The following is a 17980-nucleotide window of genomic DNA, read 5'->3' as shown; positions in this document are numbered from 1 at the left end:
AGAATTACGCGGGAAGGTGAAATCAATTAGTAAACTGTCCAAATTCAACAAACGGATGTCCATAATCAGAGGCTATGGTTGTCTAATCAATATGATTTTGGTGATTCGAAGAATCTACAGATTGTTCCATGCCCGTCAATGTAGCTGTGCAAGAACCCCATCGTGATGGTTATTTATTTATTTACTTATTTATTTATTACACAGTTGCGCGAGCGCGCGCGCACACACACACTCCACTATGGGCACTCAACCCATGATTACCTTGGTGTTGAAACTAGAGCTGTACACAAGTCGAACCAAGTCGAGCTTGGCCCAACTCAGCTCGGCTAGCAGGTTACCTTGGCTCAGCTCAGTCCTCGAGCTTGATTGGGCAGCTCAGCTCGGCTTGGCTAGTAGCTTGAGCCAAGTTGAGCCGATTTGGAGTCTACAAGCTGAGTACGAGCCTACAAGATTATTAATGGTCAATAATCACTGTTTCCTGTGGTGTGGCCCACCAGAAATTTACCTACATTTTTGGGACCATGCCTCCAAATAACCTGGCAAAATAGATGGATGGCATGGATATACAATGCATACATCGAGGTGGGCCCTATGGTCAAGGTTACACCCACATTGCTGGTTCCACCATCACCAGAAGTCATGCTTATCACACATGAGATAGCTTAGTGATGTAAGCTGCATCAATTGGACGGGTAAAATTAAAAGACTAACCATTTTTCTAACAAGTAGTTTAGCCTTTAGGACTTGTTTAATAGCAACAAAAGTTAGTCCTAAACAATTTGTTTGAATAAAGCTACATGAAGCATGCTGTCCTAGATTATTTTCTCATCAAAATTAGCAATGGATACCCGTAAACCTGATTACCCGATGTCCAAACTTAAAATAATAATAATAACAATAAAATCAAATTAGGCCATGGAATTTTTGCCTTACCCAATTACAAGTGAGTAGAATACTCCATCTTTATCCACATACTCAATTGCTCGAGGACAGTTTCAATTTACGTATATAATGATATTTTTAACTAAAATTAAATAATATTATTATAGATTGGATGAATAGAATCTGCTAACTTTAAAAATATATATATTTGGCTCATATAACATTTACATTGAGCCCCAGCATATGAACAGTCTAGATCACTGTACCATGGGTCTTGGAATTCTATTGACACACTTGTCTAAAATAGGCAAGTGCACATTAGGAAATCGTGCATCCTGGCTTATGTTTACTCAATTACCACATCCAATGCGGACCAATTGGATTCAGATATAGAATTTTTACCCATTCAAAAAATGTAAATAATTACCTGACTTCCAAGTGGTCTGTATCCAACTTAGAGCCTTCAATCTTATATTATTAGTTAAAAACCTTACTGACAAATCATGTGGCACATGTGTATCACATGAGAATATTTTTGAGGTGCATCATAAAGGGAAAGTATGTCTCTAAGAACTTTTAGAAACAAGGAAAATCCTATAATCATAAGAAATAAAAAATAAAATTTAAACCCCTATGATTTCTATGCAGAAAAGTAACAGCAAACCATGGTACCAAACAACTAAGGTACTATATAATGGTAATGGCCACACAATTTCTCTGGCAAAAATACTTCAAAAATTATTGGCATAGTTCTAAAAAAAATGTGAGGATCCCAAATATGTATTGTTGTTTGGTTTTGAACATGTACTTGATAGTATAATGGGCCATTCTTTAGTAAGAATGCTATCTGTCAGGCAAAGTCAACTTCCTGAAAGTCGACCAAATATGCCTTAATCAAACAAAAGTCTAGCATAAATTCAGTAGATTAGGGCTGTAACATAATAAGCACAACAAACTGGAGATGGAGAAAAAGTGATAGCTTACCCTTCCAACATTCCCAAAATGGTCCACTCCACTTTGGTTCATCCAATTCCACTTAAATTTTGTGTTTTGATTCTCAAAATAGTCCCATATTTAGTTTAAACTTAGTTTCTGCAATTCCTTTATGGTTGAAATGAATACGCGGCAAGAGAAAAATTCAAAATGAGCTGCTTAAGGTCATATCGGCCTGTAATGGCACATTGGTCCCATACCATATCTGCCGATACAACCCATTTTCTTCATAATGGACTAATTCACAATGAAAAGTGAATCATTAATTTAGGTATTTGGGTGGGACACGAAATCCATCGGTGTATAATGTAAACAATCTGCTAGGCATTTGGATTGCTCAGAAAACAGAAAATGACCAACTTCTTTTCCACCCCAAATATCATAGCAAGATCAAACAGAAAAGAAGTTGGTCCTTAAAAATGGAGAGTCCCGATTACACTAAATGGGCTTTTCTACTCATGATAAAAGTCTCCATTGTTGTGATTTCCCATTATATATGAATAAGCTGAAATTGTTGGATGCATCAATAATCAGACATCATGCACAGGATGACTTCACAGTTTATCAAGCCAAGGAGCAAACCCCATACACGGAATTAGGATGTGAACCCCTCAAAAGGCAATTGTGTTGAGCAAGATGACAGAGTTCTATGCACTGTTGTCCCACAGGCAAATATTTACAGTGATTGAAACTGATAATCTGGGGGGGGGGGGGGGGGCACCACATCTGGATGCGCTGTAGCCAAAAGAAATTTTAAAAACTATAGCGACTGGAAAACTCGATCCTGTGGGCCACCACATGTGGGTGACTATAGCCAAAAAACCACGGTGAGTGGACAAATCTGGGGATTTTTCTTTGTTTCGAGTTGCTGTTCCTTTTTCAAGCCACCCATCATCAGATGTCTACCATGGTAAAATGTCCTTGTTTTTAGGATATGCCACATCATGGCCTGCCAAATCAAATGGTCCTGACTCCTGACCGCCATACACGAGCCACGTGATTGGCAATTTTCCTGGGTAAGTGGGTCCTGCTGCAATGGCAACCAAAGTGGGGGCGGTCCCCTTTTTCTTACATGTGCTTGTGAGACTAGCAATTTTATTTTATTTTTTATTTTTTCTGGACAGAGAACATATCAACCATGCAATTGAGGTAAGATTTGCTACAACCTCCAGCATGCGTCTAAATTCAAAATACACAGAAACTAGCCGATCTGGCTATTCAGCTGGTTACTAGTGTCAACTTTACCTTATATTCATCACAAGCATTGCTGCAAAATCCAGAAAAGATAACACATACCTTGGTCCCAGTCGGCCATGAAGATGCTGATGCAAACGCATTAGGGATTCTGCACAAAATGATTCACAGCGACGAAGCCATGCGGCCAAGAACCACATAACCAGAAAGCACCGTCCGGTTCCGCTCTTTCACCTTAGTCTGGAATAAGACCCTGCACAAGTGGACTTTATTGTTAATCAAACCAATGTAGAAAGCAATGATGTCCACAAAACATGGCAATGGTATGATGCTAATTGATTAGAATGTGGATCTGATCTCAATCAAAGACGAAGTATTTGGGTTGAATATGGTTTTGATAAAAAGGAAGGGAGAAAAAATGGATAGACACATATCTGTTCGTGTAATATATATATATATATATATATATATATATATATATATATATATATATAGGGAAAAGGTTCTATGCGGTCGAGTTCATGGGAACTTCCCATGAGGTCGAGCTGTGTGGGCCCCACCATGATGCGTGTCGAACATCTACCCCATCAGTCAGATGCACCATTCCATGGTGGGCCTAGGGCTTAAAAATCAAGTCAATCCGTGACTTGTGTGGGCCACACCACATAAAAAAATTGAGAGGGGTTACCCTCCATTAAAACATTCATAATAATTTGTTGGGCCTACCGAGATGTGGTTCACAAATCCAGCCCATCCATTATGTGTGTCCCACTTGGATGAGGGGTCAGACCAAGTTTCAGATGCATCAAAATTTCGGGTGGGCCCCAACAAGTACTTTTATATGTTTTAGGCATGTCTTCACATGATTTTAGATGGTATGGCCCACCTGAGTTCCGTATACGGCTGATTTTTGGGATATCCCATAATTTAAAGGGGACCCATCAAATGCACGGTGTTGATGTTCGACACACATCATGGTGGGGCCCACACAGCTCGACCTCATGGGAAGTTCCCATGAGCTCAATCGCATGGAACCTTATCCTATATGTGTGTGTGTGTGTGTGTGTGTCTCTCTCTCTCTCTCTCTCTCTCTCTCTCTCTCTCTCTCTATATATATATATATATATATATATATATATATATATTAATGTTTTAAATAGCTACGCTACATAGCATGTAGCTTACACTACATAGCATAGCATAGCCTTAACGCTATGTAGCTCATGAAAATAGCGTAAGTCACATGTAGCCTACGCTACATCATAATTTGCACAAGCTACACGCTATGTAGCTCACATGATGTCTTCAATGATTTGTTACATTTTTCCATTTCCAATAAAATTTAGTTAACCTTTTTTAATGCTTTCAGTAAAATAATCTAAATAACAATATTAAATCAGTTTCATTGCTCTTTCTTTACCTTTATACTTAATCATTTCCCTTTCTTATTACTTTAGGTTGCATTTTATTGCACCAAATATGATGAAATTTTGTTAAATTTCATTATTAATCAGTCTAATCTGGTATAGAGTATCATGACATTGGTGCAACCAAGCACCTTGATTAAAAATCTGGAAGTTGTGTGTAGCTTACGCTACACGCTATGTAGCTTACGCCTCACACTTCAAAGGGATGAACGCTATTCGCTATTTAAAACACTAAAGATAAAATTATTTCATGCTACAACTTATTAGAACAGAGAACAAATCTGTCTGCATAAGCTTCATATACAACTATTTCATTACCCATGCAGCAAGGTTACTCGACTTGGATGGCAATCGGTGTCCACCTTAAATATCCCTCAAACAACTAGGTGAATTATCCATGTTTCCTTCTTTGTAAAAGAAAAATGAGGAATTTTCAAGAAATATTTCGGCTTAGGGTATGTTTGGTTGCACCAAATATCATGATATTTCACAATCAATTAGTCTAATTTGGTGCAAAATATCATGAAATTTCATGATTTTGGTGCCAGCAAACACACCCTTAACCAACAAACGTTCCTTTCTTTTTCTTTGCCAATCTTTTCAAAATTCAGAGTTTAAGGGTGTGTCTAGTAGCAGCTTCTCTTTCAAAATATAAGCCATTTTAAATTGTATAATAGCTTCTATTTTGAAAGAGAAGCCGCCAAAAGTAGATTCAGGTGGTGCCACCAAACGCGCCCTAAAAATCTGATGCAATTATTTCAGGTTTTCTTTCAGAGAAAAGGAGTTTAAATTAGTTTTGCGATGGTAGAGATTTATAAATAAATAAATAAATAAATAAATAAAAACCCTTCTTATTCTAATCTCAACCAAACTTTTGGGCAGAAAATGTGGGAAAATGTTAGCCTGCTTATCGTAAGTCACATTTTCTGCACTGCTTAAATAACAAGTGTGCCAAACACTGTTTGGCGGTGCATCCAAACACTGCCTAAAGCAAGAAAGGGTATTCCTGCCCAATTAGTAAACAATAGTCATGCATGTTGCTAAAGCAAGGAAAAGGTATCTCTACCTCAAGCCTTCCAGCCACATCTCTGTAATCAAGGTCTCTCCTGGGTAGACATGTAGAAGGAAACGGCCCAATATGCTCTTCACGTTGGTTGGATCCCCATTGCCAAGACATTTAATAATTGCCCTAACTGCAAACCCGAGTGTGCACATGCCATGTAGTATTGGGCGGGAAAACCTTCAAATAAACAGGAGCATGACCACATTAAATTATACATTCTCATGTATTATGGATATCACAACAAGCCAAATATAAAATCAATGATCTTAGTATGCAGCTTTATCAGCAAGCAAGAGTGTATGGATCATCCCTATACTTTTGTACACATGTCAATGCATGTAAGTTCAGATATCATGTGAAAACATGCAATGTGAAGGATTACAGGGCTGATATAGAACGCTAGTAATGAAAGATGATCCACAAGGGCTGATCTGGTTCAATACAGGGAAGATGCCACACTACTTTTAGTTGTTGTAGTTTAGATGTTCCAAGGGTATTACATGATGCATGGTGGGGGGAGAAGCCCTCGATGGGTATTGACACTTGGGCCCATCTCATCATATTCTTGAAAACCCAAAAAGAAGCTTAAGCTTGCTATTCCTTCTTGCAATCAATGTTTTAAATAGCATTATTGTGTAATTTATCACACCCTTGGATACAGATACATATTGATTGTCACATGGGATATATTGGTTGTATCGCATGATGTATCGCTGTTGTTGGGAAACATGGGAACATTGGGAAATTGATCGAATTTTTCGATGAAACTTCAGGGATTGTTGAAAAAGACATCAATACACACTTAGAAATCAAAACATTATAAAAGGACATCAATACACACTTAGAAATCAAAACATTACAAAAAAAAATAATAGGGGTTTCCTTTGTATGGGGTCCTAATATATGCGTTGTCTAACTAAATTGATGCAAGTATATTTAAAGTCTACTCATATAATTTATAAACCCAAGACATGTATGGAAACACAAGCAATAAATTCAAAAGCAAAAGAAGAACCACTAGATCAGGCTACATACATGTTTTATTTTATGTTTGGATACAAAGATTGCAACTAATTTGCAAGAAATTGAGAAATTTCAATTTTTTCCAATTTTCTGCAACTTGGCCCATCTCCCCCAAATCTCGAAATCGAAGCTCAAAATCCTTAATTTTTCATGGAAAAAAATGAAGAATCATAGATTTGTAACCATTTAACACTAATTTAACATGATTAACAGTAAAAAAATGTATCGAAAATCAAAAATGCTCACCGGATCAAATAGGAGGGATATCTACCTATGCATTTCGTATTGCACTGGTAAGATACATCATATATCGCGGGATATATCGGCCGATATCGTCGATATTAAAACACTGCTTACAATGTTAGGCTCTAATACTGCCACGATTTTTTTGGTACTCATCCATGTTCTGTTCAATTGGGAATTTTCATTTCTTAATCAAATGAAGTTGAAGAATGATGCACTTTATACTTACCTAGATCATGATTGTCTAGCCCTTACCACTTGACCACTTAACCTTTGTTGTAGAAAGATTAGCATCATCACAACATGTCTTTTCATGTTTGTTACACATTATCATGAAAGGGAAAGCATTGATACCAACGGCCTCTTGAATTAGTCACAATTTAATTGTTTCCCAGAAATACTCGTAAGATTGTTAAGATGGTGGAACTATCAGAATCAATACCAAGTTCAACTGAAAACTTATATCACTCAAGGCCCGTTTGGATGCAACATCCTCAAAGGTGTTCACCCGCAAAAGCAAGTCAATTTTCCAAAAAACCAATCTGATTGGGTTTCAACAAGTGGGCTTTTTAGTGCCTATTTAGATGAGTGGGGGATCAAATGGAGTTTCCAAAAGTGCATCCACATGCACAACACGAAAAGGGGTTTGGCTCAAAATGGTGTTTAGGTGTCAAATGCACCTTTTGAGTGTGAATCCAAATGGGCTCTTAGGAACTATTATAGGACATGAATCAGGGCATTCATGTCCTATAATAGTTCTGAAAATCAATATCGTATCGGCCGATATGGGCATATCTTGTCCATATTGGCTCGATACAATACGTGATACGACGCTATATTGGCCATATCGGAAATGGTTTCACCGTTTTGGGCCATATCAGCCCGTATCGGTACCAATATCATGTACCCGTATCGGTCATACTGTTACGGGTATAAAAATGTAAAAATGCCCATTTTTACCCCTTTTCGATCTCTCTCTCCCTCATTTCTCCTCCTTTTCTTGAAATCATTGAAATACATCAACGTATAGGGATCTCAACGCCATTAACCAATGTTGTCAAAATCGTTATTGTATCGTAAATCGTAGGTGTTGAATCGTATCGAATTGAAAATTATAACGTAAATTGTAGGATTTTTTTATAATTTTCTTAAAAAATTTTAAAAATATATGAAAAATATAAATAAATCACTTTAAAAAAAAAAAAAAAAAACTCATCAATCTTCCTTTTGCCATCAATGTGCACCAAGTAATACCATGTCATAATATTGTTAAAGGATTTTTGTTCCATTATTTTTGTCTTTCAAAAAATATCTCTTAAAAAAGCATACAAGGGTTCTTTAATACTTGTTGATTTTGTATCGCACATGTGAGATACATGATATATCGGCCGATTTCATTGATACTTAAAACATTGCTTATAATGTTAGGCTTTAATACTGCCACAATTTTTTTGGTACTCATCCAAGTTTTGTTCAACTAGGAATTTGCATTTCTTAGTCAAATGTATGATGCACATTATACTTACCTAGATCATGATATGCCTGTCTAGCCCTTACCACTTGACCTCTTATCTTAACCTTTGCTGTGTAAACATTAACGTCACCACTGCATGTCTTTTCATGGTTGTTACGCATTATCATCAAAGGGAGAGGACTAATACCAACGGCCTTTTGAATTAGTCACGATTTATTTGTTTGTCACAAATACTCACAAGATTGTTAAGATGGTGGAACTATCAAAATCAATACCAAGTTCAACTGGAAACTTATATTACTCAAGGCCCATTTGGATGCAACATCCACAAAAGCAAGTCGATTTTCCAAAAACCAATCTGATTGGTTTCAACCAGTGTTTTAAATATCGACGATATCATCTGATATATCCCACGATGTATCTTGTATCCCACTTGTGCTATATGAAACACGCAAGTAATGTGATATATCCCACACGTTCGATCCAGTGAGCATTTTCGATTTTCGATCTTTTTTTTCTTTTTCTTTTTTTTTTCTGTAAATCATGTTAAATCAGTGTCAAATTGTTACAAATCCATGGTTTTTTTTTTTTTTTTTTTCATGTTTTGCAAGAAAAATCATGGAATGGGAGCTTTGATTTCAAGATTTAGAAGAGATGGGCCGAGTGGCGGAAAATTAAAAAAATCAAAAATCAAAACTTTCTAATTTCTTGCAAATTAGTTGTAATCTTTGTGTCCAAACATAAAATCAAACATATATGTAACCTAATCTAGTGGTTCTTCTTTTGCTTTTGAAAGTATTACTTGTATTTCCACACGTCTTCGTACAATTATAAATTATATGAATAGATTTTGAATATATTTGCATCAATTCAGTGAGACTGCATAGATTAGGACCTCATACAAAGAAAACCTATTATGTGCACTTGTTTTTTTGTAATGTTTTGATTTATAAGTGTGTATTGATGTCTTTTTTTAACAATCACTGAAGTTCATTAAAAAATTCGAACAATTTCCCATTGATTCCCCATGTTTCCAACAACAACGATACATTACGCAATACAAATGATATCGATAACCGATACATCCGTATCCCAAGAATGCGATACATAACGTGATACCGATATTTCGAACACTGGTTTCAAAAAGTGGGCTTTTTAGTGCATATTTAGACAAGTGGGGGATCAAATGGAGTTTGCAAAAGTGCATCCACATGCACAACGCGAAAAGGGGTTTGGCTCAAAATGGTGTTTAGGCATCAAACACACCTTTTGAGTGTGAATCCAAATGGGCTCTTAGGAAATGCTAATAATCTAGTCTATGAATCATGGTATTAATGTCCTATAATAGTTCTGAAAATCGATACGTATCGGCTGATATGGGTGTATCGTGTCTGTATCAGCTCGATACGATATGTGATGCGATGCTGTATTGGCCATATCAAAAATGATTTCATCGTATTGGGTTGTATCAGCCAACACAGCCCATGTCGGTACTGATATCATGTATGTGAATCGGTCAGACCGTTACGGGTATAAAAAGGTAAAAACACTCATTTCCCCCCCATTTCAATCTCTCTCTCCCTCATTTCTCCAACTTTGCTTGAAATCATTGAAATACATCAACGTATAGGGATTTTCAACACCATTAACCAATGTTGTTAAAATCGTTATTGTATCACAAATCGTAGTAGGTGTTGAATCGTATTGAATTGCAAATCATATCGTAAATTGTAGGATTTTTTACAATTTTCTTAAAATATATATCGCCACAATTTTTTTGGTGCTCATCCAAGTTCCATTCAACTAGGAATTTGCATTTCTTAGTCAAATGAAGTTGAAGAATGATGCACTTTATACTTACCTAGATCATGATATGACTGTCTAGCCCTTACCACTTGACTGCTTAACCTTTGTCGTGCAAAGATTAGCATCATCACGGCATGTCTTTTCATGTTGTTACACATTATCATCAAAGGGAAAGGACTGATACCAACAGCCTTTTGAATTAGTCACAATTTATTTGTTTGTCACAAATACTCATAAGATTGTTAAGATAGTGGAACTATCAGAATCAATACCAAGTTCAACTAAAAACTTATATCACTCAAGGCCCATTTGGATGCAAGTGTGTTCGAATTATCTCCAATATTATCGAAATATCTCCGATATTATCTTTATCTTCAGCTCAGCGATACCGATAACGCTGGTAGTATCAGAAATTCCAAGTATTAGCAATGTGTCGCTAAGTTTCACCAACGTATCAATATCGCTAATGTAATCGTCAATATTTTCAACCATGTAAATTATAGGCGTCGCTTTTACTGCTAATGTATCACCAATATTTTCGACTATGTAAATTCTAGGTAATGCTTGCATCATAAGTGCATTGATGATATTTCAATAATATTGCCAACGTATTGATATCATTAAAATTTTGTTTATTAGAAAAAAAATTCATTTTTTTTTCATGGGCACATGGTTGTATGCAGTGTTTGAAATATTGGTATCGCGTTACATATTGCATTCTTGGGATACGGATACGTATCGGTTATCGCATGGGATATATCGGTTGTATCGTGTAATGTATCGTTGTTGTTGAAATCATGGGGAAACATTGGGAAATTGGTTGAATTTTTCAATGAAACTTTGGTGATTGTTAAAAAAGACATCAATACACACTTATAAATCAAAACATTACAAAAAATAAATACATATAATAGGTTTTCTTTGTGTGGGGTTCTAATTTATGCATTGTTCAACTGAATTGATGCAAGTACATTCAATGTTTATTCATATAATTTATAAACGTAAGAAGACGTGTGGAAACACAAGCGATGCATTCAAAGGCAAAAGAAGAATCACTAGATTAGGTTACATGTTTGATTTGATGTTTGGACACAAAGATTCCAAACAATTTGTGAGAAACTGGAAATTTTTTATTTTTTCAATTTTCCGCAACTCGGCCCATCTACTCCAAATCTTGAAATCGAAGATCCCAATCCATGATTTTTCATGTTTGATTTGTAACAATTTGACACTAATTTAACATGCTTTACAAAAAATAAAAGGATCGAAATTCAAAAATGTTCACTAGATCGAACATGTGGGATATATCGCACTACTTGTATGTTTCGTATCACACTAGTAGGATACAAGATATATCGTGGGATATATCGGCCGATATCGTCGATATTTAAAACACTGGTTGTATGTAGTGTTCAATTTGTCATTGATAATATCTCGATATTATCAATATGATGCGAGATATCGAGACCACAATCTTTCGTTTCCTTTCCAATTGTTGATGATTTCTTGGTAAAATATCATGTGTGGTTTATATTTTGCAATATCGATGGATGTTTGGATGGAAGGTTGGATGGTTAAATAGGCTAGAGGGGATGGTTTGACTGATCTCTTACTACAACAAATGCTTTTAAGGCCCCATTAAATGGAACCTTGTTATGCATGCATTCTTTTTGTATTTTATTTATTTATTTATTTCTAAATATGTAAATATGTACATTTTAACATCTACTGAAGTTTCGTTGAAAATTCCACTGTTTTTCATATGTTTCCCCTCATTTCCGGTTATCAATGATACTATCAGCGATATTGATATCGTTTCCGTATCCCTGGCCAGCGAAACTTGTATCGATACCGATACTTTGAACATCGGATGCAACATCCGCAAAGGTGTTCACCCGCAAAAGCAAGTCGCTTTTCCAAAAACCAATCTGATTGGTTTTCAGCAAGTGGGCTTTTTAGTGGCTATCAAAATGGTGTTTAGGTGTCAAACACACCTTTTGAGTGTGAATCCAAATGGACTATTAGGAGATGCCAATAATCTATTCTATGAATCAGGGCATTCATGTCCTATAATAGTTTTGAAAGTTGATATCGTATCGACTGATACGGGTGTATCGTGTCTGTATCGGCTCGATACGATATGCGATACGGCGTTGTATTGGCCACATCGGAAATGATTTCACTGTATTGGGCCGTATTAACCAATACAACCCATATCGGTACCGATATCATGTACCCGTATCAATAAGATCGTTATGGGTACAAAAAGTATGTACCCGTATCAATAACCCCCCCCCCCCCCCGATCTCTCTCCTCATTTCTCCTCCTTTGCTTGAAAACATTGAAATACATCAACGTATAGGGATTTTCAATGCTATTAACCAATGTTGGTAAAATCATTATTGTATCGCAAATTGAAGTAGATGTTGAATTGTATTGAATTGCAAATCATATCGTAAATTGTAGGATTTTTTTCAAAATTTTTAAAATAAAAATATATATGAAAAATATAAATAAATCAGATTTTTTTAACTTGTCAATTTTTTGCCATCAATGTGCAACCAAGAAATAGTTTTAAAGGATTTCTGTTCAATTATTTTTGTCTTTCAAGAATTTTCCCTTGAAAAAATATACAAGGGTCCTTTAATAATTTATGTTCTTGTCACCTTTCTTAAATGTAGAATCATAGTGGAAAAGTGGCCTTTGATACTGTAGACCAACGAAAAAAGATATTTTGATTTTTATACATCATTCCATAATACATTTAAGTCAGCATGATCATAACCATCCATAAAAACATTATAGGCAAGTCATACATCAATTTAGTGTTTCGACCAATTAAAAAGGACGATTTTTTAAGTCCCCAATGATTTAAAAACATAAAATGAAAGGCAAGTGAAGCTTAAAATGGAAGAGAACAAGTATAATTTAAATCATAAATCGGGATTTGAATTGTAAATCGTAGGATTCAAATAATAGAATCGTAGGATTCATATAAAAAGGGATTTAAGGTTGGGAATTCAAATCGTTTTGCTTAAGATTCGACTAAAATTGTCGTAAATCGTAAGTTGTAAATCATAGGATTTTGACAACACCAACATTAACAACTATTTGGAGGATCAAAACATCGATTTTCATCTGATTTGAAGGATCGAAAGAGGTGGCAGGTTTTGAAAAAAAAAAGAAGGTAAAAATATATATTTTGTTCTGTTGATCCATGTTCAAATCCATATAAATGTTTATTATATGCCTAGATCTACCAAAACCTATTGGATTTGAAGATCATTTTGATAATTTTTGTGTTTTTTTTTTTTTTTGTTTCTTTAGCATTTATGCCTGATTTTTCTGTAATTTTTGAAAATTGCATTATATGATGACATATTTGGAGAGAGGAGTCATTTCCGATCATATGTACAACAAATCTGATTGAAAAATAAAAGTTCCTTTTTAGGATTTTTTTTTTTGTAAAAAATTATGGAAATTTCAAAAAAAAAAAAAAAAATTTTATTTGATTACAGATCTGGAGAGGGGAGTCAGTTCCAATTAGATCTACAACAGATCTTATTGGAATTTTTTTTAAAATTTTTTTCAAATTTCTGTCGAAATTTTCGAGAATTCAATTTTTTTTTTTCTTCAAATATACTACTTTGAGGGCTAGTTTTGTTAAGATCTACACCAGATCTGAGTAGTTTTGTTGTTTTTTCCATCAAATATTATCTCTATTTTTCTTCAATTTCAAAATTTTTTGTTAATTGTTTTTTAGTAGAGAAATTTAGTGCAGGTTGTCACTAATAATGAGGCATTATATAAGGCGGTAGGACAATTTCTTATGGAGAAGAGGTCCCATATGTTTGGGTCACTTTGCGCAGCACACTGCATGATATCTCATCCATGAGGATATTAGGAAGAAGCCTAATGTGTCAATACTGGTTGAAAAGGTAAGGTTGATCACAACATATATTTACAATCACAATTGGATAATTGCTCTTATGAAGAAATTCACAGGCGGGCGAGAGCACTTGAGGCATGGGGCCACTAGATTCGCCACAAATTTCATAGCCATGGAGAGTTTGTACACTCTTAGAAGGGCACTTAGCGAGATGGTTGCATCTTGGCAATAGATCAACTTGAAGTATGGACAAAAGACGAGTGGCATGCTTGTGGAGATGTGTGCGATTATAAGAGACAACAGGTATTGGAAAAGTCCAAGAAATTATGAAAGCAATAGAACCTTTGATCAGTGTTCGAGTTGTTAGTATCGCTACAAGTTTCGCTGGCTGGAGATAAAGATATAATATCGTTATCACCGATAATATCGCCGATAATATCGCCGATAATATCGTCGATAACTGGAAATGCAGGAAAAAAGGGGAAAACATGGAGAAAATGGTGAAATTTTTTAGTGAAACTTCAGGACATGCCTAAATACACATATTTATATATTCAGGAATGAAAAAATTGCAAAAAGAATGCATTAAATTAGAAGTTTCCATTTAATGAGGGCTTAAAGGCATGCGTTGTTGTAAGAAATCACTCAAATAGTAACCAAAATGAGTTTATATAACACAGATGCAGCTGACATACAGTAATTAAGACATGTAAAAGTAAATGAACTCAAAGATGCCAAATCAAGGATGGATTAGATTATCTAATCCGTGTGGTATTTGATACTCTGGCTGCATATGACACTTGATTCCTAGCATTTGAAAATGGTACATGTGGCAAATTCTAACATAATCTAAACCGTGTTTTCCCTTCATCAAGATCTATGTGACCTAATCAAGAGGTTGGATGGCAAAAAAGAACATTACAATGGCCCTATGAAGTTTTTAATGGTGGGCATTTAATCACCACTGTTTCCCTTAGTGTGGTCCACCTGAGATGCAGTCATGTAGATCTATCTTATTTTGGACTCATGCCTTACAATTATCTATCAAAATAAATGGACAACATTGATAAAATATTTATCATTATGATGGCCCTACATAACACTGACCCATCAATCCACGGATACAAATAAGTGACACGTGCGCACCGTATAAATCAGTACACTTATCATACTGAGTCAATTGTGTGGGGCCCATTGTGATTTATGTATTTTATCCACCCCATCCATCCATTTTACAAGATAATTTTAAGGCTTGATCCCAAAGATGAAGCATATCCAATGCTCAAATGGACCACTGTTGAGGGTCAAATACTGCATATTAGACCCCAATTATTTCCTGGATTTACAAGCATGATGCCGGTTAATGACCTGATTTAATCGTATTTGTGATGCAGAGTATATTTACGAGCATGGGCTGGAAAGGATGTTAAAAGCATGGATTTAAAGCTCAGGCATTACCAAGGGCAAGGGACGGACTCCAGGGGACAAAGATCGAAGAAATTACACTCCAGGGGTCTGAGAAAATTGAGAAACTGAAGCTCAAGTGGCCTGAAAGTCAGCCAGATTGCAAGATCACAAAGTTTCCACCATCCGCTTGCTTCGAAACTTCATACATGGCCTGAGGACCATAAATTAACCGTACACGTCGAAAATCAGCCATTGGATCTTTTTGGAAATGTCCCAACGGACAGATCAGCCCATAACTTATCAATCTGGGGCCCGCCTGATATCTTGAAATACTTCAATTTTGGTGTCAACCATTTAAATCATATGGCAACCAGGTTGGACGGAGCTGATCTCTCATATACATCAGCATGGGACCCACATGTGCATTGCACATGTACAGCGTGGGTGCACCAGGCGTGCACGGAAACTCCAGGACGGTCAAACCGTCCTGGACTCGAACTCTCTCACAAACAGCAACAGCGCCTCCCTCTGTTACGCAGACGGTCGGATTGCGGAAGTTGGTGGGCCACCACCGTGCATCAAATGATCAATCCGGACCGTCCATCAGAAGCCCTTGCCCCCTATCATCCTCGCCTAGATGGCGGAATTTCAAGAAACATCAGAACCTAGCTGTTGATCGTCCAAACGGCAGACAGACGGTGGAATGAAATCGTTCATGGCCATGAATAAGCTGATCCAAAAATGGTCATGTCCGACCGATTTTTCGTGAATAAGCTAATGGACGAGTTGGATTTCTCAAATAACTATGATCAGGGGCCCCACCAGCCGAACAGCGCAGGTACGTTACGCGTCCTGTTTACGCAGTCCGGAGGAATCCGGAAATTCCGGACAGCTATGGCCCATCATCCTTGATCGGATGAACGATCTGGACCGTCCATGGTGTCCGGAGGGGGGACGAGACCCTCGCCAAGGTCGCCGTTTGGCCCTACGTGCATGGTTGCATGTGCAAACAAAACAACAACCATGTTGTTTTCTCGGCTGCGAAACGTCTCTGCTGTGCGTAGAGGGAGTTTCCGCAGCTGGCTCGTCTGCGGACTCTAGCTCTCCACCGCCCCTGGATGTATAAAGGAGAGGTGAGCGGGACCAGAGAAAGGAGGAAAAAAGCTTGGGACAGGAGCAGTGGCTGAAACGTGAAGTGTTGGACGGCTGCACGGGAACAGAGGGAGAGAGCTTGGCTTTTGGCTGGAGACGGTTGGGTTTGAGAGAAGAAACAGAGAAGACAAGAAAGGAGGACGTGAAGTTTTTTAAGCTGGGTTTTTTCCTTTCCCTGTTGTTCTTTTCTTTCTCTTTTTTCTCTATTATCACTTGCTTTGTTTAGCCCAGTCATGTGTGGCTAAACCTCTTAGCTAGGGCTAAGAGGTGAAGCCTGTAGCGAGATGGGAGATTCTACTTTGTGCCTTTAATTCATAAACTGAATTTGATTTAGTTGATTATTAAAGGAATATTTTTTTAGTCTTTTATGGTCTGTTGGGACTGAAATTACAATGGGTTTGTAATGGCTTTGAGTATTTCCTTCCCCTTTTTATGTTTATGAAGTCAGGAAGCCCTGTTGTTCATCATTGTCCCATGGGCATGGTAGGATGACAGTACCCTTCCTGATCTTCATACATTGTTGGTTGGTTGGTAATTAGTTTAATTCTGTTGTTTACTTTGTCTCCTGGGCATGGTTTGGTGATGGAATCCATTCTAATTCATATACCTTTCATCTCTTTAAAATTATATCAGAAGAAGTTGAGTTTAATTTTCATGATTTTTGAAGCAGGCATAAGATCTCCCTGATCTCTACAAGTGGATCCTCTGAATCCCTAGTTTCCTTCCTTTGAATTCCTTAAAGTTTAGGTAATTATTCCACAATTATTCCTTAAATTCGATTTGGTTTAGATCACATCTTAGCCTAGTTCTAGTTCTACTTGGTTTCAGATAACGTACAGGTATCCGTCCCTGTGGATTCGACCTCGGTCTTACCGAGTTTATTACTACATCGCAACCCTATACTTGGAGAGTGAACAAGTTTTTGGCGCCATTGCCGGGGACTGACGGTTACGATTCTCTGAAATTAATTGGTTTTAGGATTAGTTTAAGATTAGGATTTTACTAACCTTAGTTTTATTTATTTTTATTTGAGTTCAAAACTAACTTGTTTCCTGTTTTATAGGATCTTGACATAAGTTTCTCAATTGGTAATCCTTCCTAATCTTTCTACTTTTTCCTATTTTTAGAATTAGGGTTTAAATTTTAGAAATTTTCTAATCCTAGTATCCTCCCTTCTGTAGGAAATAGTTTACTTTAAGAAATTAGGTTATTTCTTTCCCTTTCTAGAAATTAACTTTCTATTTTTATTTTAGTAACTTTCTAATTTTAACTCTTTTAAAATCTAATTTGTTTCCTAATTTATTTTTAGAATTTCTGTTTAGAAACTAACCTTCCTATTTTGTAGGCCTTTAAAATAGAAATTTCTAATTCGGTAAGCTCCTTCTCTACTTTCTATTTTTCAGTTCTCTTTTAATAATTTACTTTCT

General features: G+C 36.4%; 1 protein-coding gene across 1 annotated transcript in view; it reads right to left on the bottom strand.

Moving 5' to 3' along the window:
* Positions 1-2950: 2950 nt before the first annotated feature.
* The window catches only part of LOC131237103 (enoyl-CoA hydratase 2, peroxisomal), a 79529-nt gene continuing 64499 nt past the window's right edge, over positions 2951-17980 (bottom strand). Inside the window, exons 10-11 of the mRNA XM_058234757.1 lie at positions 5563-5736; positions 2951-3322 (exon numbers count right to left, since the gene is read on the bottom strand). Coding sequence (XP_058090740.1) covers positions 3235-3322; positions 5563-5736 — 262 coding nt within the window. The 3' untranslated portion in view covers positions 2951-3234. The remainder of the gene's footprint in view (positions 3323-5562; positions 5737-17980) is intronic.

Source organism: Magnolia sinica, chromosome 2 (assembly GCF_029962835.1).
Source record: "Magnolia sinica isolate HGM2019 chromosome 2, MsV1, whole genome shotgun sequence".
NCBI lineage: Eukaryota > Viridiplantae > Streptophyta > Magnoliopsida > Magnoliales > Magnoliaceae > Magnolia > Magnolia sinica.
Note: the sequence above shows the minus strand (reverse complement) of the source record. Positions and strands in the feature narration are given on the sequence as shown.